Raw genomic sequence first — 27,392 nt, 5'->3', positions numbered from 1 at the left:
TTGAAGATAGTCACATCTTGACATATTCCAAAACCATTTTTTAAATAAATGATATTTACTGTCAAAAACAAAATCACGTTTAAATCATGTTTAGAAACTTAAGAAAGAAACTTTATGTTTTGAAAGTTATTTTTCATTATTTTCGAAAATATTTATATTTTATCAAGAGGCTCATAGATCCAACAAGAATAAATCCTGGAATCTCATTTGATAGTTAAAATTCTAAACTTTAATTTTAAAAAATCCCCTCTTCAACCATTGAAATATAATACTGAAAAATCAGAATAATAATTTTATTTATTCATTTTTATGTTTAATTATGGTCAAAATATCATTTTTTAATTTTGTAGAGTTTCATTTAGCTGTATTTTAATAAAGTGATTCAACAAAAAAAAATATGAACCATGTTGTTAGCATTTTCAATAGTTGTGTAGTTGAAAGCTTTAAATTTCAAACATAGAATTGTATAATTTTATTTTTTTGACAATAAATACCATTGATTATATCAAATAATGATAAATATACGTTCTAAAAATGGAGACGATATACCTAATGTAGTCTTAGGCATCTTTTAATGTTTAATATTAAATAGCTTTTTATGTGTTTATTCTTGTTCCTTTTTAGATAGGGGGTTTAATTATAAACTACAATGTTTATTTAGGTTATTTGTAATGCAATTTTTTCCTAATATTTTGTAATGTTTTGTTTTTTTAAATCTAATTGTACATTAATCAACAATATAAAGAAACCCCTGGATAAAAAGAATTGTTTGAACTCTTCCCAGTGTTTCCTATGAAATAATTATATGTACTTTCTTTCAGTATTAAGAAACTTTTGTACATTCGAGTCACAAAATACAAAACAATGATTTTCAATGAAGATATTGGAGAAAAGTTTCTACAACTTTTTTTATACTGTCCAAACTTTTTTGTATTATTTTCTTTTCTAAAGAAAAAAAGTTTACTAAGGTATTGTATTAATCATTAAGTGTTTTCAAGAGAAAAATATCTATAGTCATCGCAAAAACATATTATCATAGAAATTGAAACATGAATATTTTAAATATTCATATACGTATTTAATAAAAATGTCTAATAAAGTTGGTTTTATAGTATGACGTAAGAAGAGGCGTTGCGTCATGAAGCTTCATCAACATAAGCTTTAACACGTGTTGTGGAGTTTATAATTTTCACACGTAGACAAAGTGAAAACAGAACTATTTTTATTTATTTAACACAACCTCAAATATTAATCCAGATTAACGCCATTTATTTCTTCAATATTAATTTAGTCATGGACTCCAAAAAGTTAGTTTGTTATGTGCAGGAGTTTGAATCCCTATGGAATATAAGAAATTCCAGATAACAAAGATCGTCGAAGAAGTGTATACGCTTAGAACTAAGTTTCGAAAACGATTTATATATATGTGTACATTTTACACGGGTGCAGTTTGGGGAGGAGAAACATTACACCCTCCATATAATTTGTAAGGCCAAAATCCTCCGTCTTAGATTTACCACATTTATGTAATGGCATCCATGACTTCCCCATCTTCCCCCAAATTTAAAATTATAATTGCACCCTTGATGTTTATACACATAAAATGTATATGCAGAGCGGTGGGCAATAAATAATTATCTAACATTTTATCCCATTGGTGGAGTTCCAGTTGATGATTGTTAGACGAGGTGGAAAAGGATGAGATATAAATTTTTGCAAGAATTAAAAAAGTGTAAAGAAATAAGAAGCGGTGCTGGACCATTGTATAAACCTATATTGCCCCTGTTTCCACTTATCAAGTTCTTGGGAGATTCTATAAACTATAGACAGCTATTCATTACTATTTTCCTTTATCTACTATCTAACAAAAAATTACAGAGGAATTAGTGAGTGTGATTCAAATGAAATTTTTGGACAACATGTGGCCACAACACTCAAACGTCGATCTGCGATCAAAGTTTTTGAACCATTAATAAGAGGAATAAGTTATTATTTGCAGTAGAATGTGAAAAAGAACTTGCTCATGATGTTCTGACCAGAAATTAAATTATATATTTATTTAATAAAATATATGTGTTTATACAAAATCATGTTTTCAAAAATTTATTATTCTTCAAACAAATATGAATAAGTACCTAACATGAAGAATTAAGGCCAATGACAAATGATAATAACCAATGACAATAAAACACAAATCCGCGAGCAACGTAGTTTTTTCAGTAAGGGAATAGATATAATGGCAGGATAAAAGGAGATTATTATTTACAAAGGGATTTTACACATTATATGATCACATTAAAGACAAATTCCGTACATTAGACATTCCTGAAATATTAATACGGCTATTTGCATTAATCCTAAATGAGTGAAAGAAATTACTGCTGTGTGAGGAGTTGAAATTTATGTTGGTAGAGAAAGTATCCAAGTAGATCCAATAAGCTCAGTTTTATTTAACATTACTGTAAGGTCCGTTCAATTAAGAAGTGAAAACGTACTGCATGGTATCTGTATAAATGGGAAAAGGTTTGTAAGTGTTCTTATGGAGACAATGCTACTTATCTCTTCGATGAAGAAATAGAAACAACGTAAGAAAAAGACAACAAGTTAGGAATGATTAAAAACAAAAATGACGCGTATAAAAGTTTATATCCTAAAAACTGTATAGTAAACATACTTCAAAGACGGATAAAGACTTTTAAAATATCCTATTTGAATCTAATGAAGAATGATTCTTGAATAAGATTGTTAATAATTTAAATAGTTTAAAGTGATAAAATACAACTGCCCTCAAGAGGACAGAAATTTATTAAAATATTCAAAAACGAATACCCAAGACGCAAAAAAAAAAAAAAAACATTATAAGAGACAGAATACATACGGAAATTTTTTTGGAGGACTTGAAGCAACAAATAGAGTTAATCATTTGATATAAATATATATGGCATGCTCAGTCAAAAGAAACGATAAAGACAGGAGGAATCCTTTGGCAAGGATTACTGTGTGATAAATAAGAAGCATTGGAGAAAGAAGAGAGCCAACTTGGAAGATATAAATATTCACTTCTAGTTATTTGTGTTTATTAATTATTGAGTGAAGAGAGTCAAAACGATCTTTTGATATTCTAAGATAGTCAAAATGAAGCTCAGGATCCGACACTCTTATTTTTTAGGGAAGATTATGAAATTATTCTTGACTTGTGCGATTTTGGAAGAGGCATCGAAGCCACACTTCTACTTCGTCTACCACGTATAGCAATAATCTTTTTTGCATAAAGAAGTATGACTACCCTATCTGGATCCCTGTTTCTTCTAGAAGGGAATCGATAATATCCTAAAAGTTTCTTGATATGAAACATGATGATAAGTGAGTGATAACAATTTATGTCAAAAAACAAAATGAATAATTCAAATTTTAAAAAATGATCGCCAAATTTATGACATTTGTACATAAAAAGGATTACAGTACCGTTGCACTATGTAAAAATGTATGAGTATGAAAAAGAAAAGGGGAAAGAGTATTCGTGTTTTCACTTACCTTCAAGAGTCAAGTTGACGTGACTATGGTTTTTACACACACTAATTGGTCTAATGATGCCTGATGAAGCTTTGTGACACGACACCCCTTCTGAAGTCGTATTGTAAACCCACCTTTATAATTAATATTAAATTCTGACTTTGTAATAATTGTTTTTTCAGAAGTTATTATAAATATCAACGCATTGTATGATATACCAGCCTTTCAAAAAGAACTCCAACACTTCACATTCAGATTATTCCTTAATAATATTTCAGTTTGGTGAAGAATAATAAGTTTTACTTTTACATATTCTACATATATTAGGCATCGTTAATATTATTTTGGGCCTCAATTACGACTTACAGGCGATGCAAGAAAGTAATAGAAACTTTATAAAAAAAGTGCTTTAACTATTTTCTCCATTCTTTGTTGAGTATGATTTCAGGCCTTCAATAATATTATGGCGTATTTGACAGGCTTTGGATTATATTTGTCATCAAATATAATAATTTAATCGGTTGAGGATGGGGCTCTGTGAATGCCAAAGCTATTTATATCAAATATTCATTTTTTTTTGACATTCACACTTGACCAATCTTTGATATTGAAGAAAAAGCTTAGTTCTGTTTGAAAATCCATATAATATTTCCAGACTGTTAAGGGATTTTGTATATCAATGGGGAACATTTTTGTTTCCAATATTACCAAGAAAACGGTCGTTTGATCAAACCTCATTTGTGGCATTTTGTGCAATAACGCTTGGCATCATTACTGATGCTTAGTATTTTGTTGCATATGTGGGCAAATTCATTCGGGCTATATTTGATCCAAGTTATTTTTCAACTTATTACAATTAAAATCTTTTTTTCAAGCCAACAAAAAAATGTATTAAATTTCGATTTAAAAAAAAACTTTATGTTAAATTTTATTTCAAACTATTAAATTTAAACATTGATGATCCCTGAATAAACGTCTTCAAAAAAAGTTTTAGAATCACTGTTTTTGAAATACATATATTTGAGTTAGCCAATTTAAGTTTGTTTCAAATTTGACAGTAATCGTCCAAAGTTGTTGATTTTTACTGATATTTTATTGCTTTAGCTACTATACTTTTTTTTCACTTAGTTTTATAGCTTTTCTTATAGCCAAATTATAATAAAACGTTTCGAAAATGAAACTGTTCTCCTCTCAATATGATTTTTATATCTTTTTTCTTTGTCTGCATATGGGCATCCCTTATGGTCTAAAACTCTGTGTATAAGAGAGCAGTAGTCATTAAATATTTAATTAAGTTAAGTGCAGTAATGGATCCACAAACATGAATTAGTATTTCGTTATAAACAACATTGATTTAATAAATTGAGATAATGAATGTAGAAATATGAACAAGTAGATTATTTAATATTTATTGGGTAATCTTATTATAAACTAAAAATAATATAATTGCCACATATACCAATTTATATATATTTTTTTTTTATCCTTAACCTATAAATTATTTATTTTATTTATTGATGGATGGATGTTATAAAATAGATTCGTAGCGGGTGTTGAATAAAGTATACACCTTGAAAATTATTTAAAAAAAGTTAAATCATGTCTGATTAAAAAGTTTTAAAAAATAAATATTGTATCTTTATCTGTAAGAAAAAAGTTTTATTTTATAAGTTAAAGGATGACAACAAGAGAGACAAAACGCCATCATATGTTGGCTTTGCTTGGCTTGGACTTAATTATGATCAATATTCTAAATTAGTTAAATGTGACCATAGGACTATATATCGAGGAAAACATCTTATTGAAGACAGATTCATCAGAAAGTCCAAAAGCGAGACTGGAATGCTGAAAAGAGCTATTAAAACGAACCCAGCTTGGTCAATTCGTACACACGCAATATGATTGGGTTTAGCACCTTCCACGATATACAGGTCGGTGAGAAGGGTAAATGGGAAGCCCTTATGATGCCGGAGATGCCCCTTTTTACCCAAGAAATGCAAAAGACCAATTTTTAACGAAAACATGGACTCCTAAAAAATATCAAGGCATCATATGGACGAGTACTTATCTCATCTGATAAAAATACCTAGAAAATTATCAATTAACGACCAAAAAGGATTGTAGGTACTTTACTAATAATAAGGATATTGATCAGCTAGTCTGGATCTCCACAGCCATCATAAATCAAAACATGCCTCTGATGCAGTTCCCTAAGATTATTGCATTAATAGTTAGGACTATAAATTATAATTTAGAAAAAAAATCCTATTATGAATTAATAGGTTGTCTTAGATGAAAACTACATGTTTAAAGGGGTTGGGAATTGTGGCTTAATGATAATTCTCCTTTCTTAACCAGGACGGCGGGTTCTGCCATTTCTGCGACAAATTGTAATTTAAATTGTGGAAAGGGGATATAAGCTTCTAATTAATCTATTCCATTTTCAATGTATTTAACTAAAATAACATCATATATAGGTGGGAATAAGGTTTACAAATAACGTATTATAAATTTAAAAAAACTGTATTACATTATTCAGATTACACTAATTAAGGTGGAACAATGAGATTACAAAGCATCATACTTTAATTAAATAAAATACCTAATTATGTACATAATGTCGTAGTTTAATCAATGACGACCAATTTGTAAAATAATCCAGTTCCTTTCACAATACAGAGTCGAAATAGGAAATTTTCTGCGTCATGAATTTTTTATTGGCTCTAATTAAGGTTTCAGGTGACATCTCAAGCATTATTCCGATACATGTATTGTTTTTCTTGTGTATTGTTTTGATTTGATCAAAATCGGGGGAAGATGATTGAACAGGAATAAAAAAAGGGGGAAAAGTTTTGGATCCGCTCGACATGTATGTTGATTCAAAAAGAATTTAAGGCATTTTCGGCATGGCCATGAGGAGTCATTTTTCAAGTCCCTGGAGGGCAAGATCAAGGAGAAGCCAACATTATCAATGCGCCACTTGGCTGACGACTTCACTGTGGACGAGAGTACCATCAGGAGGGCAGTTGATGATTACCTCGGTCCTAAGAGCATTGTCAGCAATACAAGACATCTCCTACCTGACAGGATGAATGTATTAAGGCTGGAGAGATACAAAAAAGTACTTAATTACTTGAAGAGTCATCTGTCGACTGTGAAGATCTTCTCAGATAAGAAGATCTTCAAAGTCGAACAGGTTTTAAACCGTAGAAACAACAGATTTATAAGCAGCATCACCTGAGGAAGTCCAGGGTACCTTTAGGACAAAACATCCGCCCCAAACAATGGACGTAGGAGTCGTGACCTCTGACAGGAAGAAAATGGATCCCTTCTTCTTCAAGCTTAATAAAAAAATTTCGCCTAAGGCCTACTTTAAGTTCCTGAGGTGGAAAATCTTTCCCTGGATGAAAACTAACTACCTGAGAACGACTTTATGTGAAACCCAGACAATGACCCAGACATACGGCCTTGAAACACAAAACTTCTGCAAGGAGCACTTTGCTGAATTCTAGGACAACCCTTCTGACCCTCTTCCAGTCCTGATCTCAATCCTCTGGACTTCAGTGTGTGGAGCGTCTTAGAGTGCAAGGTTTGGAAGACATCATACAGAAATGTGCAGGAGCTCAAGCACAGCATCAAGAAGCAATGGGCCAAAATTGTTTGCCTATTATATTGTGGCAAACTGCACCAACTTCCATCTTTTGTGGAGGCTGTGATAGAGGCTGGAGGCGGTCATATTAAATAATTATTGCCAAGATTGATTGCTAAAAGTTTTGTCAATAACATTTTTAATTATACTTTTTAATAAAAAGTTATTAAGGTTTTGGGTTTGCTTCTTGATCACAGAAATTTCACTGTCGAACTATGTATAATACTCTATTTTGGGTCAATATTTTCTATCTATAAACAATTGTTTATAAAGTATATCTAAATTAATTGCAAAAAGACAAATACCTATTCACAAACTTTTTTACTTTTTAATATAACTAAATATTGAACATTGAATTAATCAACCTATTCAAAAAAAAAAATGCGATCTTGGAATATCCCATGGGTATAACACATGTTGATTATTGTTTTTTAAGACATAAAACACAAAAATGACCATTGAAACTTTCCGCCTCTATTTGTTTGGCTTTAAAGTTGTTTTTAAATTTAAATCACGTTTTTAGTTTATGGTTACAATTCAGAGGCATATTTCAACGTAAATAATTATATAGGTTAAGTTACGTATCGTCGGACGTTTCAAATTGTGGACATTTAAGAGTTAATTTGCAAAAATTCTTTAGTACTTTAACCAAGGTTAACAAAAGAAACTATTATGACACATTTTAAAATAATCCTGTAAAATTTCGAATTGATTGATGATACAGTTTTTCAGAAACAAAAGTTTAAAGTTCGAGGTTCTAATTATTTGTAGTTAAAATTCAACACTTCTATATTTTATGGTGTGTGATAATATGAAGACATTTCCTCTCCATTTGGTTATATTGGAACGAAATTCCCATGTTCGAGTTCAATATGAGTTTTGACATTAGTATTTTATTTATTTGCTTTATTTTTGTTATAATATTTGCAAAATAATCGCTGTCTGATAATATGAACCAAATAATTGACAAATTAATATTATCGGACAGTGTTTTAAATTGAATAAAATAAGAAATAACTCACTAAATAGACAAATATGTAATTAGATACAAAAGAGAAAATCATTCAAATAGCTCTTGATCAGAAAAAAAGAAAAGGAGGAAGAGATGTACGGTACACTCAACTCCATCACGCCTCTCATCAATCATATTAATAATTAATAGAAGGGATCACGCTTATATCCGTGCATCCAACTCCGTCTCAAGAAGGAATATAATAGATCCACTTTGTCAAGATAATGTCATTTATCCCAGGGATACCTCCAATACATATTTGATTGACAGTTAAATCTCTCTTTGAATTAGAACTGCCCATGTATCGTATGGAGTCTCTCAGAATTTGAGTCGCTTCACTCCTACTCATCACCTTGGGGAAATATCAACATTTCGTTTTCAAGCATAAAATATTGTCATGGATCCCCTAACAAGTGCTTATATCAACATTAATGGATTCACGCGACTATTCCACTTGAAGCATTGCCAATCTGGGGATTTGAATCTTGAAATCATTTTGATGAATACCTTTTATTCTGGGAAAAATATAAGAAGACGACAGAATAATCTTTTTCCAACATTATGCTTCAACGCGATATATTCGTACTAATTAATCAATTAAGAACTCAAATGAATTCATTTATGAATTGTACATTATAATATTAAATTAATTGATTAATCAAACAATAAATTAGACAATAAAAGAATAATATTTAATCATTGAATCAATGTGAAACTGAATTTAGCAATAATGGAGTGGAAGATTGTAATTTATTAGTTCCTTAATCATGTAGGAGCTCAGCTTCATTTTGTATTCTTAAATACAAATACATACTTCCTTGCTTATTAAGCCTTTCTCAACAAAGAGTATAACTTGGACTTTGTAGAACGGTAATGCAAAGATGTATAAAGCAGATAGGGATGTTGTAGTTAGTAATTAATATTGATAAATGAAACCAAAGAATATAAAAGGCTATAACATTAACATCATCTATCGGAATATAAATGATAACTCGTGATTGTTGAATTAAATGAAGGATTGAGAGTAAGAGACAACTCCTCGACATAATTGATCCAACATATTATCAGGAGAATATATATTTTGACATGGAAGAGTCTCAATAAAATATAGGATTGTATTGTAAATGAGGATTTAACTTTCTGTAGTAGACGATAGGAGCAAACAAGAAACGAGAATTACAGCATATCTTTTTAAAATTAAATACTTCCCGAGGTTCCATGAGTTGAAGTGAAGCGACTTGGACTCCGAAAGACCCCATAGATACTTGGCTAGATTTAACAGTGAATTGGATATTGGAGGTATGCATGGAATACGTCGTATCATATCGCAGAACTGTGTCAATTATATTCTTTCCCGAAACGGAGTTGGAAACACAGACATGATCTTATGTATGTATTTTTAATTATTAATTCGACAAAAAGAGGAGTGATGATTCTTCTTTTTCTAATTTACGTGCCCTGTGTCTGTTTCTCCCTCTATTCGTTCTCATAAAATAATATGAGATCCTTCATCTCAAGGATTACCAAATAATCAAGGATTCCTCTGCGTACAGGAGTAAATATGTTGTATTTTGAACTTTATCCACCGAAGAGATAAATATTCAATCAACAGTACCACTCTTATGTATATTTGTCTCCTATATTTTTGCTATTTCATGGTGTTCAAATTAAGAAACATGATTAGAGTTACGTCCAAAATTAAATTTTATGATTTGAAACTTGTCCGAACTTTGGGCAATTTTTTGTTAGTGCTTATAAATCTTTATTAACCTCTTTATTTGATATTTCAATGAAAACTTTTTGATACACAACATCTCACTAACATATATATCAATGTGTTTATTTTTAAAAAAATTTCAAATATAACGCACGATGTCTATATAAACTATATGAACATTAACACCTCTTCGATGTGTCTGACGGTGCGTATCTTACCGAATATTTTATTTCTATTTTGTATATATACCCCAGAGAAATAAAGGAGGGATAAAGGATCAAAAATAAAATATTGATAGAATTTTGAAGCAAAGTATTAGAACCTATAATAAAAACAATTATAAATACAAAAGTCCTAGCAACATATATTAAAGTTAAAAACTTTTAATATAAGAAAAAAATGTTATTGATGTTGAATAATTTCAACATCATACAACAGTATGTCGATCAATCTGGTTGATTACTTCCACTAACAGACCAAACTTCTTGAAATGGTTAATGCAACAAACTAATAAAACTTTTCGATATATAGGGAATATGCTTAAAATATTTTTGAGATGATATATTCTAATTTAGCGAGTTATGTTTTATTTAATCTTATTTTTATTATAAAATACATGACATTTCAAATAATTCATGAATAATATTTGACTTTTTAAGTATTTTTATATCTCATAAAAACATCAAAACACCTTTGCATTTATCCTTGAATAGTTGAGTAATATTCAATTTTGCCAAATTTAAAGAAACTTATCAAATTTTGTTTGTCACTAATATTAAATATAGTTATTCAAAAATTTCTTGTAAATGCAAGAAAAATACTTTAATTTTACTGACGTAATTTCCCCTTCAATTGAATTCCCAAAAAAATGTAACGAATTGTGGTAAAGTTTATTAAATTGAACTTTTTGCATACATTACCACAGACATAATATTGATCTAAAAAAACTTGAATGGAACAACGTAGCTCAGTTGACTTCGCACTACGGAGAAATTATTCTCTTGAACTCAGTGTGTGTAAGTTTACGCCCAGGTAGTTCCTCTAGAAGGAAATATACTTTAAATATATTATGGAATTTAAAGACAATTTCTAGGTTAGATATAGTGAATGTAATATTATAATGTTTAATTATACTTAATCAGTGCAACTTCATCTAATAAATTAAAGGAGTATAATAAAAAAACAATGAAGTTAGTGAAAGTTACTAAAAGCTACTTTTTGAAGGATTACATTTCTGCCTAACTTTATTTTCAATTTATGAAATTTACAATTTTGAAATTAATATGAATAATGAATGTTGATTAAATTGTGAAAAGCGTAAAAACCACACTTGAGAGAATATCATAAAAAATAGGGTAACTTTAAGAGACGGCATATCTGCTGACAGGGGGCACTATAATGTATAATACTCCTTGCTTTCTATTACGTTCTAATTTTCAAGAATAGAAGTAATAGATAAAAACATTCAAAACTTGCTCTTACAAAATATACTTTTTATTTTTTCAATTTACACTCACTGCAATTAAGTCAATATTTACATCCCTCTTTATAAAATATTTTTTTTGAGATCTTTAGCGACTTACCTAGTTGTGAGTCCGAGCGACCAGTTGGATAAAGAGATAAATTCCAATCATAAGGACTATATGAGAAGTACGATGTTTCCAACTTTCCGAATTGCTTAGAGTTATTAAAAATAGATTGATTGATCTTGAATTTATGTTCGAAGGTGGATGCAACTCCCGCCATTTTGAGCTCTAATTGAAACTCTCCATTTCGGTCCATGAAATTTCCTTCTTCAAGTGTGGTAAGAGTAACAAATTTTCGACTTCCTTGTGCTATAGAATTGTAAAATATTTCTGTTTTTTTTGTTTATCTCTAACACTTAAATTTTGCTTTTCTTTTTTTGAATTAGGCTAGGATTTTTTGAGTAAAACATGAGTTGAGTTCAAAAAGATAGGTCACAGTACATAAGTATGTACATTTCACCAAATAATTTTTTTTTTGTGAAAGACAAAAGGATTTTGTTTTTAAAAGACCATAAAAGTTAATTTTTAACATATAGCCCGTTAACACGAAAGCAAACTAGAACGGCTTTTTTTTCGAAATTGAATGTGGACTACATTTATATTTTTTGACGAATTATTGTGAATTTTGATCAACAAATTATTCTTATATACCCTTTGGAGGCACCTTAAAATGTGAAAATTATAAAGTCGAATAAATCAAATGAAGGTTCTAAAATAAAGCTACAATTCTTGAGTATATAAATTAGTCCTACAAATAAAATATACAAATCTCATTATTGATTCAAATATGTCGATAAAATATATGAATTATAGGTATATATGAAATAAAAAATATATTGTGATCTTGATTATCTTCCACGATTTTTTTTTTTTTTTACAAATTTGCATTGAAATTTTGATCTCCCATGCAGTCGGATCCCATCTTGTGATGAGCACGATTAGGTATTGATTCATAGTAACCCCCAGACTTTTCCGGTTCCTTCCTCACTCTCCAGACATAAGACCTGTCCAGATTTTTTTTTTTCGCAATTACAATATTGTCTCGTCTGGCGCGGATCACAACAGATTGTGGAATAAATGAATTGTTAATCGATGTTTCTCTTTTTTAACTGACGCCAAACATTTCTGGCTAGCTCTTAAAACAGCAAACAACGTCCTACTTGCACATGCTGAGCTGTCGCAAAGCATCAAAGTGCGTTGTTAAAAAACAGCCGTATGCTGTAGATTAGGGGTTTATCAATATTTAGAGTGAAACAATAATATCTTATTTATTTTTTTAAATCACTTTAGAAAATCATTATTACATCGTAAATCCTCATTATGTACTCGTAGGACGTTGTTTGTTGTTTTGAGAGCTACCAGATGTGTTTGGCGACAGTTTAAAAAGAACAACGTCGATTAACGATGCATTCCGCAAGCGTACTCTGAATCTATTCCGCTAAACAAGGCACTTCCAGACAGATGACAAGACGGTTTTACAAAAGTTTAAAATGTGACATTTAAAAATTCAAGACTGTTCTCAATGTAAACATTTTTGAACTACCCTATTATAATTACTTTAGAGACAAATTGTAAAGCTTTGCTTCCAATATTTTTTTCTTCTAAATTGTAACAAGTGACATTCTGCATAAACGAAACCATTTACTTTATTTACAATTGCAATCTTTTGTAGTGTGAATAAAAACTAGTATTCAAAAGTTTTTTACCCAGTGTGTTGATCTCAAAACTCAGAACATAAGCTCAAACTTCATTTACCTTTTACTCATATATGAGCAATTGGGACTTGTTACATTTTGGCTCTCAGCCCACGATATATATCTCCAACGATTTTTGTTCCCTTTTGTATTTTTTAAGTGATCCCATTTAAAAAAATTATCAACTCGTCGTGCAAGGATCACTTCATCATTTTGATTCTGGTATCTCATTCTCAAGGAAAGAGTGCACCCTACTCCGTTATGAGGTCTGGTAGTATTCCTCGGAGGAATTTTCCTGCCATCGTCCCTTGTGGAATGCGGTATCCGAATTTGAAAAACTATTAAGATAGATGATCTTGTTATAAGTATTTTCCTTTGATTGCCTGGATCTTCCCTTTACAGGGTATGGCATCATGAAATTGGGAAAATATAAGCATAATATTGACTTTCTACTAGTACATCCCCCATAAATAATGGGATCACTAAAAGTGGAACAAAAATCCTTGGAGATGCATATTTTTTAAATATATCTTTTTTTTTAAAATTAAACAGGGAATATTTTTCAATAATTTAAGCCATGATACTCTATATCACTATGTATTATAGATAAGTTATAAGGGTCTGAAGAAGAGTTACGCTTTTCATAATCTTTCAGCCTAAAAAATGTAAATATATTAAGTTCAGGACAAGATACGGAATGAATAAAACCCTTTTACATTAGTTTGATTAATCCTACTTTTAATTTGGGGATTGTTTTAAGCGTAAAAAATGATTCTGAACGATAATAGTTCCGAATTTCAATAATCCAAGATATTTCAGAATTCAGATGACAAAGAGACAAACTGAGATCAGTTTTTGATTCTGCACTTATTGATGAAATCGATTATTGTTTTCATTTCACTTGTACAAAATTTACTTAGAATTGCAAATCCCAAACATTTTTTAGCGTTATTATTTTTTTATTATTGGGAGTCAGAACAACTTTTTTTTAGCTCTTACAATTCTTTTTTCATCTTTGAGAAGAGTACATTTAATAATTGTGTCACTACGAGTGAGTGACAATGAGAGTTTGTTTGGGAGCTATCTTCTATATTAATTTAGGAAATATGTATTCTTAAAGCAAAGTTTGTCTGTTTGTCGACGTATAATATCTTCGAGCAATGTAATGTACTTCCACTAGTCTTTTATAAAACAGAAAGAACTGTAAATAATTTATATAAAAGTGGCAAAAGGTTTTTGTACAGGGGATTTTTTTAAATTCGAAAATGGGGCAGTGTACTTGTACATATGTACAATATGTATGTATCAATGATCTACTCCTAAAAAACAAAACAATATTGAAATATAAAAATTATTTGACAAGGGGTTTAGGTACAGCTTGTCAAAAAAATATGTGTTTCCCTGCCTTGTTCACTCAAAAGAAGAAGAAAAAATATACTCTAAGAAATGCTACGTGACTTCAGAAAGACAACTTTCTCAATTTATGTTATAAACAACCTTTTTATTTGAAAGGTTCTGCCTACTGCATACTAATTTTTTTGCTGTATTTAAATGATATTATCTTCTCAATTAATAGTATTTATACTTGTACTCTATGTAGTGCGGTATTGAGAAGATGACTTCAATCTGCAGATTAGCCCGTTCATCGTGTATCATTATTTTCCTTTTGTTTATTGTATCTTTCTAATTAAGGATCTTTTGTAACCAGTAGTAACGTGAAATTTGTTGAATAAAGAATACAAAAAAAATGTACAAAAAGTGAAACCAAAATTAATGCTGGATCGAAAACTACAAGTATATGGGTACAATATACCAAGATATTAAAGTTGTGACCAGGTCCGAAACAGATTTCTTGTGTTCTTGTCTTAATTTATTCCAATATATAAAGTTTGAAATCAATATTTTGGTCTTCTGTGGATGTCCAACCACGGACGGAATTTTAATCGGTCTCTTCAGCTTGTGGACCAAAATGTTATTGGATCTATCATCAAAATGAGTCTTTGTATATAAATTTATATTAATTCATTGATCGATGTTTTCTCATTAACCATTCCAATTGACGTCCTTAAAAGTTCATTAATATATCGGTCCAGCCAATATTAAATAAATACAAAAAGGATGCAAAGGAGTTGGGAGTTCGGCATTATTATGTAACAGTGGAACAGGAGTTTTGTGCTATCGTTATAAATTCAGTTATGAAAAGTAGATATAAGGTAAAAACACTATTTTGTCCGGATTCGAACAGTGCAGGTTACATTGAACAATTACAAGACATTTTTAATATTATTCACTATTCATATTCTAGTTTGTAGCATTTAGAACAGAGGTCGGCAACCCTTGGCTCGCCATCTTATCATGGACAATCGTCTAATCCAAAATAAATGTTACTAACTTTAAATGCCACTATTAAACTCGACATAACCATCATAACAGTTTTGCATCTGTCATTAACAAATATCTCCCCCTGATATAAAATATTTTACAAAATAAGCAGTATTTAGTATTTTTCCTACTTTCATTTTTTTAAATAAAATATAGATTTCTCTTTTAAATTTTGTTAATATTTCATTTCTTTATTGTAATTCCTGAAGTAAAAAATAAAGAGTATTGTTGAAATAAAATTTCAGTGGAACCTTGTTTTCTCTAAACCCCCAGAAAATGATTTATAAATTCAATAAAATAGTTTTCAAAACGGTTAACAAAAGTTTATCGACCCCAGGCTCTATTTCTCTAATTAGACTTAAATTTAAACTAGAAATTTATGAAGTCACTGAACTTAAGCCGATTAAAATTGATATAATTTTGGTGGCACAGTGTATGATACTCGCAGAAATCTCGGATTTAAACATCAATAGATAGACGGTAGAGCTCAAAAATTGATGCAAATTCGTAAAGGAAGGAACTTCGAGAAGCAATGCAATTTAATTTTGAATCAATTTGCCCTCTGGTGTAACTGAAAACGAATTATTCCGTTCTAAACAATCAAGTTTTTCTCCAAAAACTTGACTTTTATATAAAAATTACAGAGCCAAACCCACAAAAACCAAAGAAAATACAACACACGTCACGAGAGTTGAGTTTGATGTCAAAAATTTCTTAGAATTCAGAGAACTGGTCGTTGTCCCGGGAGAGGAGAGGAAAATGAAAAATGATTTGAATTACAAAATATTAATTACTTATCTAATAAATAATGTTTCTTCTCAAAAAAGGATAATTTTATATTTAGTTAGGAACAAATAGGATGTCAGTTGGAATTTGAAAAAGTTTCCAAACATAGATACTAGACTCTTTTGAAGCAAAGCTTTTTTGCCAGGTTGTGTCAAACTCTGAATATGTTGTGTATCAAGTATGTCTCTTTCGGGGTTCTCCTATATTTTACTTTATTTATTATTTCCTTTTCCACATGTGTAAGTAAGTAACGAAAATATAATCCGACAAGTCACTTAAGATGGAACCGAAGTTTTTGCTCTTGGACAGAGTCTCAACACTTATATATATACAAGTATCTGCTGCAAGCATTATCAAACAAATATGAGGATAAAGCTACACAAAGACATTTTCCGTTTTGTATAGGTGAATTTGCTCTAATATACTCAATATTAGTGAATGTATCTTAGAGTTTTAAGCTTCGTTTTTTTTTATTGGAGGAAGGAAGTGAAACTTTTTTATTTTTATTGCACTCAATTTTTCTTACCGGGGAGCATCAAGAAAGCACTATTTGCAAAATTGCAGATCTTTTATATTATTTTTGCCATTTTAAATTATATGAACAAGGAAATTATAGAACCATGGAAACATGGACTGACCTCGTTTTTCCCCTTTTTCCCCCATTTGTGTTGTTGATCCTTCTTCTATGATACACTTGATATACTTCAAGCTCTTATTGTATAGTTCCTATCTAAATATATTTTTATAAGGCAATTCTTTGGAAAAAAAACACACATATTCGTTGGTAAGTAATGTGGTTAATTTTTTAACTTTAGAAATTAATTTTTTGTATATACAAATTGTTAAGATTAAAATTTGAAAAAAAAAAATGTGAGAAAGACAAATTTTTACTGAAATTTTATATTAATATCCAGTATAAGTTTGCCTGCACTTCATACCTCCTCTTTCTATCTTGAAATTGGAGACAGCGACAGAGGATAGTTGAAATCCAATTTTTCAACCTTTTAATCTGAGGAAATATTTTCGGTAAGTAAACGAAGGAACGCATACTTAAATAAAGAAAAGAATCATTCTAAAATAGATTAAAAATATCAAATGAAAGCAATCCAAATTTTCAATTCGTTTAATTCACAAGTCCAATTTCTGAATAATATTTCAGATATACTTTTTCTTCTTCTTCTTGGAGTAAAGTAAAATAGATATGATCTCCTTTGGCATCATCCCTCAGTTGATGGATGTACTTCGAGAGAACCTTCCCCCTACCCTCCTTCAAAGACTCCATAGGAGCCAAATTCAAAACTTTTTCTACACAATGAGACCTGCCATATAATTCTGCAACCCTTCGAAGTCCTAATTATCCAAATAACTCGAAAAGGTCGAGAGCCTTCTCCTCTTTATACGTCAATTAATTCTTCTTTTCGCGTCATGTTCCTTTGCTTGACGTACCGAAGTTATTTCCTTATTTTTAAAAGGTTGCAAGAATTCAATTTCAACTATCCTGTGTCGCTGTCTCCAATTTCGAGATAGAAAAGGAAAGTATGACGTGCGGGCAAACATATACAGGATACCGTTTTATATTGACATTTTAGAAATATCATACAAAATATATTCAACCCTTAGCTTACAGTTATTTTACTGTATGTTCGCATGAAGGAAAAATTGGCTCGTAGGGGGGAAATGAAAATATCGTTTTTAATCCAGATATCTAGAATTCCATGATTAAGATTTTTTTTAAAACAGGATTTTTGGAGTTACATGTTTGAGCCAAATATGCGTGGGCTCATGAATGAAGAAGTGCAACAAAATAAAAGAAAAATCATGAATAGATGAGAACCATCGTTCTCATCTTTCTGTTCCGATTCAAGATTGCTCCAACTGTATTGGGCCTTACAGGTTTCCTCGCTTACTTCTATCATTTCCTTGTTCCCCCTTACAATCCAAAATTTGAGTGCTTCATTGAATAATCTCAGTGGTTTCCTTCACCACAGCCAACCGTCTCTTCTTCTGACACAACCTGGATCATAACCTTGAAAAAATCGCTACTCTTGTCTCATATTATGCTAAAATACTCTTTATTCTTAACTTCTTTCAACATGCAATCTCACAGAAATGTATCATTAAAGTTGGCTACCCCTCTACTATTTCCTACAATAAATTGAATATCTAAGAGCAATGTTTTTTAGTTATTCCGTGACGTCTCTTAAATATTTTACATTTTTTTTAACACGAACCTTTTTAACCTTTGAAAGTTAATTAATTATTTAAGAAAAGTTGCTAACTCTGGTTATAAGAAAGGAAAGTACTGAATTTTTGTAAAAACTTGTTGCTTAATATAATTCTAAGATAAATAAACATATATTTATCTAGTACACTCTTCAAAGTTTAAATAAACAGGATTTTTTTTTGTCCCTATTGCTGAATTAGAAAAATTTATTTTTTGGAGAAAACCCCACTTAAAAGGAAGAAAATTTATGCGTATAAGAATTAGAAAGCCAGAAACAAATTTTATTTTATTCAAATTTGTGGTTTGTGTCATGGCAATCAAAATATGTGTATAATAGTAATTAAATAACAACCCTTAAACACAAAAACCTATAATTTTGCAATCAATCTTTACTTAACCAAAATCATTAAAAATACAGTTTTTATATTTCATTGACTATAATAGGGTGAATTTGGTGAAATTTAGGGGGGTATCCCTTCTTATATTTTGCAGGACTTCATAACTTATTTTATGTTAATGTTGAAGGTGAAAAAGTATGATAATGGAAGAGGGAGCAATCTATAAAAAAATTTTACTTTCAAAAACTGTTATCATTACTCTTTTATTCTTGAAAAGATAATATAAAACATAAGTATAGAGTAATCGCTAGGGCGTTAAAGTCTAAGAGTAACATTGATAACTTGTAGGGGGAATTATGTGTGTCAGAATTTGTAAAACTTATTAAGAGTTTAGTTAAGGAACTCTGTAGATCGGAGTTAATCCTGCCTACATCATTGATATATACGGAGTACTTTAGGTTTGTGTTTATCTCTTTCATCTCAAAATTGCTTGCAGCTAATCCAATAAACCGCCATGACAATTAAGTTGCTCCTCATCTAAAACCTTTTTCAAATTGTTATGGTGACCAAAAAAAATTTGGTTTCTTTTTTTTTTAGCATACCGGCAGATCCTACAAAGGGGTCCACAGAAATAGGCTGGAGAGGCTGTAGCCCCCCTCTCAAGTTAAAGAATTTTTGCTGTTTAGTAGAAAATATAATATTCGACTTTTTTTTCAAAAAATTGAAAATAATTTAATATTTCAATTTTTTTTCCTAAAAATTAATTTTTTTGTGAAGAACTGTGGATTTTTCAATTTTTCTTCCAAAAAATTTAACTTTTGAAAATGATTATAGATTTTGGAAATGTTATGCCAAAAAAACACATTTTTTATGAATAGCTCTGGATTTTCAAATTAAAAAAATATATATTTTTAAATATTTTTTTTGAAAAAATGTAATTTTTAAATGATTTTACAAACTATTCTTATAATTTTCATATCAACCAAGCCCTCCCCCCCCCCATCTAAAGAAATGTATATTTATTCTTGTGGACGCCCTTGTCCTATTATTTTCAACTGTGGTCATTGTATTTTTTTTTTTGGTTCTTCCACCCATTTCTTCGTTGTAACTTACGGTTTTCTAGTAAGTATCATATGTATTATACCTTTGTAATTTTAGTATTTTAAAAAATGAAACCGAAAATCAAAATGATAGCCTTGAAAATTTGAAGAATGATTTGTAGGAGAGAAACATAGTTATGACGTTTCATTAGATCAGCTACAAACACCAGTCTCACGAGGGGGGGGGGGAAGAGAAGTAAATAAACCAGGGCATAGACAAGAATTACTCCCTTGTTGATCATCAATTCTAATCGAAGGACCCAACACGGACCTACAATTATAAAAATTCCTCAAGATTTATCCTTGTCTTTTTTGAGGAATACGAATATTCACTCAGATTTTGCTTATAAGTGAATGTAGTAGGAAAATAAGTTCACTACTTAGGAGTTAAATAACAATGGCAATAGTTGAGTAATGGAAAAATCCTTCTTCAAGCTTCTAATTTTATAAAAACCGGGTAACTTAAAAATACACAAAATTTACATCACTAAATATATGGTATATAAATATTTTTCTCATTTTAAATGAAGCAATAATTCCAGTTCACTGATAAGAATTGCCGTTGGTCTACATTTTGTGACTCAAACGTTTAATGGGCACGACCATCTTTTTTTATTATTTATGTTTGTGCTACAATGTGTTCGAGTTGAATATTATAACTATACCTACCAACTAATGTGCTTCATCAGGTAGAAATTGATAAAGAACCATTTTTATGTTTTTTGTTCGGAACTTTCTTTTTAGGTAGAATAAAAGATCATTAATAGGTTCAGGCAATTCTCATACAATATTTTTTATACATACACATAAATTATTTATGTGAATGTATATATTTATATAACCTATTACTTGTTTCTCAGTATCAAATTGGCTTTATTTGGGAAAGATGGGGGGTGAGGGTGGCAGTTAAGTTTTTATTATTAATCACTACTTTTTTTGTTCATAAATAAAATGAACTCTTGTAATGAATATTTTGTCAGTATGTTATTTGTTTTTTTACATTAAGTAACGTAAAAAGTTATAAAAATAACAAATTGAAAGTTATTTTTGTTACAAAAAAATTAATAATAATAATAACTATTTGATGAATGAATCCATTTAACAAATTGAAAAAATACAATTAAAATAGTTTAAATTTAATCATTTCCCTGTGGTGAATGGGTTTAAATTCATAATACCTCATATTATGTGTCCATTTTATATGTTGTATTACAAAAATTAAAAAGTAAGATATGAGTCAAGCTAGAACAATTTGCCAAAGGCAATTTTGACTAAGAACTTTTGGACAAAAAAATAATAAATAAATTTAATTATGATTTGTGCTATTTTAGCCAGCTGACATTTTCTGATTAACAGTATCTAACTATATATATTGATCAGTTCAAGATAATTTTTTTTGGTTCGACCTTAACAGATTTTATAAAAGATATATCATTTTGATTTTTGAAAATTGCATTTGTAAAATTATGAAAAAATAACAAATAGATGTAAATGTATAATTTAAAAAAAAAAATTACTACTTTTTCCAAAAAATGAGTAATTGTAAGGAAAATATTATTGATATTTTAATGCATCTAGCTGGTTCTTTTTACCTTAACTTTGGCAATTTTGATATTTAGGTAATAAAACACATAAAAGTTAATAAGCAAAGATAATATTTTTTTTAAATATTAACGTCTTATTTGAAATTAAATCCCATGTTTCATGCATACTTTTTGTCCAAAACTACCCTAAATGATCAAAAACTGCATTTTTGAAAATCATTAAGGACAATTAAATCCTTAACAAGAATTTTCGATCTTCATATATCTTAAAGCATGAGGGAAAATGTGAATACATAAGAAAATCCAAAAACATAGGTCTTACTGTATTTTAATAATTGATTTCTAGCCACATATACCCTACAATGAATTATTAATTTGAGTAGATTGTTTTTATATGGTAATAGCCCAACTTTTTTTTTTAATAGTTAGCCTAGAAGAGGAGTACCCTCAATTTAAAATAACTAAGTTGTCAATGAAAGAGATAAACAAATTCTGTTTTTGACTTTCCTGGTGTATCTTTTGTAAATTTGACATTTTTTCGAGAAAAGGACTCGTTTTGACTAAAATGGTCGGTATTTAATAGTGTAAAAGTAAAATCCACAAACACACGCATTGAATCGCTTGGATTTCTCCAAATTAAAAATATGCCCAGCATGTTATCAATTCTTGAGAACGTAATGGCCCATCGGTGATGACCATAGCTATAAAATAAAAGAAAATGTTAACAATTAAATAGGTGAATACTTTTTAATATCAATAATATATTTTATAGATGCAAAAACCTGTTATAGGGGCTAAACTGATAAAATCATATCAAGGATTCCAAACAGAGATAATCTTTGGTCTTAGATTACGCTTTGAAAGTTTTAAGTAATTGTTTTAAACAAATATCAATAATACCATTACAATGAAATATTCATTATAGATAGGTTTTTTATGAATACCTATATTTTATAAACTATATTCAAATACACAAGAAGAAAATAATTTAAAATTGATGGGACTTAAATGTATTGTTAATTAAAGACAAATTTAGATGAATAAGTTATTTGCATATGTTTTAAAGAATAGTTTCTTAGCAAAATAATAAAATAAATAAATGAAAATATTACGGAAAAAAGACCACTTATGCACAACGTATGGATTTGGCTCTTTTCCCTCATATTACAGTCTAAATTTTATATTTATAGAACAAATTCAATATTTTATATTATTCAGATGAGTTTAAGTTTTGATTCAAGCTTCATTTTATAACATAATAATGTCAATTATGATTTTTTTTTATTCACAACTATGAAATAAATTCAAAAAGAGGTATTTTTAACATCTTTAAGGCTCACAAGGTACCATTTCCGAACACTCTAAACCTAAAAAATAATAATATTTATATTCTTAACATACAATAGCTTTGTAAAAGTACGGGAACATATACAAAAAGTTTTTTCAACAGACTGTTGCGTTGGCTCTTATTTACTCGGTCCTATCCAATCTTGAGATTTGTGTTGAACTGTGGTTCCTTGGCATTTTTCTTGATAAAATTATAACTGCTTTCATAATAATACAATATATTATGATCATATTATATTTTTCATAGGTATATAATTTATTTTATTGTACAGGGTAGAAAAGCATAACCCTAATTTTTATAATGTGTGAAAGTTGTAGCGTGGTAGGCCTGGTTTCATTGTAGAGGCAAAATTCTGAATTTTTCTTAGAAATAAAAATTAGACAGAATATTGTGTAAAATTCGACTAATTGCAATTCAGCTCCTTAGTTTTTGGAAGCTCAATTTATGAAAATCCGTATTTCGCTTACTGCTATTAAGTAGCAATTATTTTTTTCTTTATCCCAATTTTTTTTTATGAGGCAGACATTCTTATAAAATGTATATTCAATTACATAGAGCAATCGGCCAAATTTGCTAACCATGGTCTGGAACCATAAAATCATAAATAAGATATAATTAAAATTTAAGACCAATAGAAATAATGAGAATTTTAGTAATTTTTCCCGACTGAACCTGACAGACGATTCGAAAGTTTTTACCGATCTGCATGTAGCTCGTAGGCTATTATTTGGATAACTTTGATATATCTATCTATAAATTGGTGATTGGGGACAGTTGCAACACAAGGATGGTTGAATCATTATCTTTCTCTCAAACATCAGAAAAGCTACAGACAGAAAATTTACATCATAATTAAATAATATCATGCAGATTACTGAGAAAAAGATGACTAATTTTTTGTCCATTTTTTTTTCGACTTATTAGATGAAAATGATTTTTCAGAAGCAAAAGTAATTTTTTTGAGGATCATTAAGTTTGTCCTAATGCAATTAGTTTTTTTTTATTAATTATATAATTTGAGCTAAATGTAGATTATTTTTTTGTCAGCTGATATTGTATCAAAATTAAAAACTCACTCTGTGATGATAAATTTGAAATATTGTAAAACTTAGTACAAGAGGGGCAATTGCAACAAGTGCTGGAATTTTCCTAATTTTGTTAATTATTCTTTACTATTTTATATAACTTCACTTCACAACGAAAATATTTTAGAAAAAAAAATAGGGCATTGGAAAGGTTATTGAGTGAATTTATTTGATCTATAATACTATCAGCGATGTTCAATAAAAATCTCATTATATTTTTAAAAAAAATATGCGTATCACAATTAAGAAGCCATATCCAATTCCCACGTAGGAATTTCATAACATAATCTGTGTTTCTGCAATCCTTGGCCACTGATCATACAAATTATTACATAATTACAAATTAGGCTAATACATGAATCTGCTTTTAAACGTCACATTTTTAACTTATATAGATTGATTCGAATAAAAAGAATAAAGAGTAACTGGCTATCGACTCATAGAGCCTCTTTTGACTAGCTAATAAATAAAATATGTATGCAGGCAAACAAATAAATGTTTCCAACATTTTTATTTCTTTTTCTTCCTCTCATTTGAGAATAAATTATATCCTGGTACTAGAGATAGGACTTTTACGGAGGAAAAAAACAAAACTGTTCACAGATTTGAAAAGGAAAAACAGTTGATGAGTGTACTCTTTTTTTTTTTTCTTGAGTAGATTTTCATTCTATTTACATTGGCATTGATGGAATAATTCCCACTTATCTCTTGTGTATTTAAGAAAGTTATAGTAAATTGATATTATATAGATCAAACTATAATATTTTCCTTCTAAAATAGTCAACTAATGTTAACAAGGGTTTTAATGCAGTAGTGTCATACATAATTCTAGCTCACACATTTTCTTCACACTCAACAAAATTCCAAAACCTACCAATTACTGCCCAAACGTCTACTATATACTTTATTGTATTCCTTCATTAACTATTTTGAACTTTGGAATTGTTCATAAATACTATACTTAGTATAAGAAGTCATCTACATTAAGAAGTGACTTTTTCAGTTTCTTTTACCTAACTACTTATTATCGGTTTGACTCTATATACAATAATCAAACATCAATATTCATTTAGAAAATTTATCTCTAGTGTATTTATGCCGTATGAAAAAATATAAGAGTACATCTACATGGAGTCTACATATATTATTTATATCGTTGATTTATATTGATGTATCGAATAATGAGTTTCGTGAAATGAAAATTAATTGATGAAAGTAATTAAGTTAATGTATAAATAAAGATGTACATATATAATGTGTATTTATGTACAATATGTAAGACTGATTGATGATTCCGTAAATGCAGGTTTTTAAATACTTGAAAAAAGAGGTAGTAGAGTATGATTTAATGATTCTGTTTCTAGATTTTTTATTTTAATTCTAATTAATATATATATCTTAAATAAATTCGGGATGGAATGGACATCAGAGATAACATTTTGTAAAAAGTATGAAGAACTGAACAGCTCCAAACTTCGTGTAATAAGAAGGATATATTTATAAAAAATATTAGCAGGATAAATTAGGCATAGACACAAGGGCCCACCAAATTTGCTCCAATAATAACAATATATACTTCTCATTTCTTTTCTTCTTTAATATGACGCACCAAGCATTAGCAAGATACGCTCGTTGCTAGATTAGTACTTCTTGGGTCAAGTAGTCACGCTGTTTTAAGGTATTAGGCGCAGACTCAAAAATAATGTCTCTGAAGACATTCAGACAAACTTTACTTTATTAATATAGAGAAAGGTCTGGTACATCGGCATGTACATGCAATTGAGGAGGTCAAATGATATAATGGAAACGTCTTTGTCATGTAACTTTACAGATTTATTATTGAACTATTACACTTCGTCTAAAAAAAGTAGACTTAATGATAATTTGCCACCAATGGTTCCGAAAAACTGTACTGCCAGTGGTTTTCAAACTTTTTACGGTCTGAACGCACTTACAATACTATACATACTTACTGGTACACTGTGTATAAAATAAGAATTTTATCTTACAATTAAATTAAATATAAAGATTATTATATATATATATATATATGTTACGGGCAATGTGGAAAATCTGGGAATCTAATACCTAAAGAACGGGAAATTTGTACAATGTCTGTTAGATCTGGAAATATGTAAAATTCCCGGGTATCTAAAATTTCAGATAGTATAGTCATTTTAAGTTCAATTACATTGCCAGGTAATTTTAATTTTAAATTATAAAATTATTGGAGGTAACTTGATTGTAAAACAATTTCATTACAAGCAATTTGATCATGAGTAATTTCATTGAAAGACTTTGACGAAATACCCAATGAGAAGGAAGTTACATTGCAACAGACTACATCAATTCTGTTGTATGAAAATGGACAAGGCTTTAAGCAGTGTAATTACACAATCTCCATCATCTACCATACAAAAAAGTGCATCCGCAAAAGGAAGGGACTCTTCTATAAATGCAAATGACATAATAGCACAACATGTTGCGACAAGTAGTTTATTTGGTTAATATGTTTAAGTTTAGTATATATATATATAAAGTTGTATGTTAAAAAAGATGATTTTTTGAAATGATTACGTTTGATGTTATCAATAGTCTTAAGAAAATTTTTCTTATTGTCTATTTTGAAGAAAGTAATGAAACTTGTATGAAATATAGAACGGTGTAGTTTGAATATTATTGAATACGGTTAACGATTTTAGTGTAAATATTTATTAGAGCATTAGTCATCTTGATATACCCACATTTCATCACGTGCATTAAAATTCATCCCCTCTTTGGCCTACATTTAAGTATTAAAAATACCTGAACCTACTGGTTGCAGAAGAGCGGCATGAGGGGCATTAACCACCACCAAAGTTTTACATATCTTAACAGAGCCCTCTAAGTATATTACGAGAATTAGTTCAAGCCCTTGAGCTGTGTAGAATAACGAGGCTCATGGAAATGAGTACAGTGGGTTTTGATCCAAGTTTTGGGCTAGCAGTTCTTTTACACAACCCGTGGGCCGAGGTGTATTCTAGAATATTATAATGGGTCCTTGATGCTCAGAGAAGTGACGGTTGTGGGCTTTGAACCACCTTGTTGACAAGTACTTCACTAGCATAACCCGTGGAATTTGAAAAATGCCCGATTTTCCAGATGGTCTCTAACATATATACATGCACATCCGAATACATTAGATCTGCGTTCATTTTCTATTACGTCTTCCCTTCTGTTATTGAAGTGTGAGTCAGAGCCCGCTCCACAACTTGACATATTAGCTTCCTATATCTGGACTGAACAGAATATATACTTGGTGTTCAGTAACAACATTTTTTTTTTCATAACCAGAATCTATTTCAAAGATTTTCAAAAACTGGAAATATATTACATAAAGCTACGATAGAGTTTTAAAAACATATAAAACACAAATAAATATGCAATACCATAGCTAAATTGTATTTAAAATGCTAATATAGTTTCTTTAAATAT

At 29.5% G+C, this 27,392-nt stretch overlaps 1 protein-coding gene across 1 annotated transcript in view; it reads right to left on the bottom strand.

Moving 5' to 3' along the window:
• LOC121118572 (uncharacterized) overlaps positions 1-27,392 on the bottom strand; it is a 112,614-nt gene that overhangs the window by 19,697 nt on the left and 65,525 nt on the right. Inside the window, exons 3-4 of the mRNA XM_071888725.1 lie at positions 21,995-22,186; positions 11,475-11,728 (exon numbers count right to left, since the gene is read on the bottom strand). Of these exons, the coding sequence (XP_071744826.1) occupies positions 11,475-11,728; positions 21,995-22,186 (446 nt within the window). The remainder of the gene's footprint in view (positions 1-11,474; positions 11,729-21,994; positions 22,187-27,392) is intronic.

Source organism: Lepeophtheirus salmonis, chromosome 5 (assembly GCF_016086655.4).
Source record: "Lepeophtheirus salmonis chromosome 5, UVic_Lsal_1.4, whole genome shotgun sequence".
Lineage (NCBI taxonomy): Eukaryota > Metazoa > Arthropoda > Copepoda > Siphonostomatoida > Caligidae > Lepeophtheirus > Lepeophtheirus salmonis.
The sequence above is the reverse complement of the archived record's forward strand: the minus strand, read 5'-3'. Positions and strand labels throughout refer to the sequence as shown.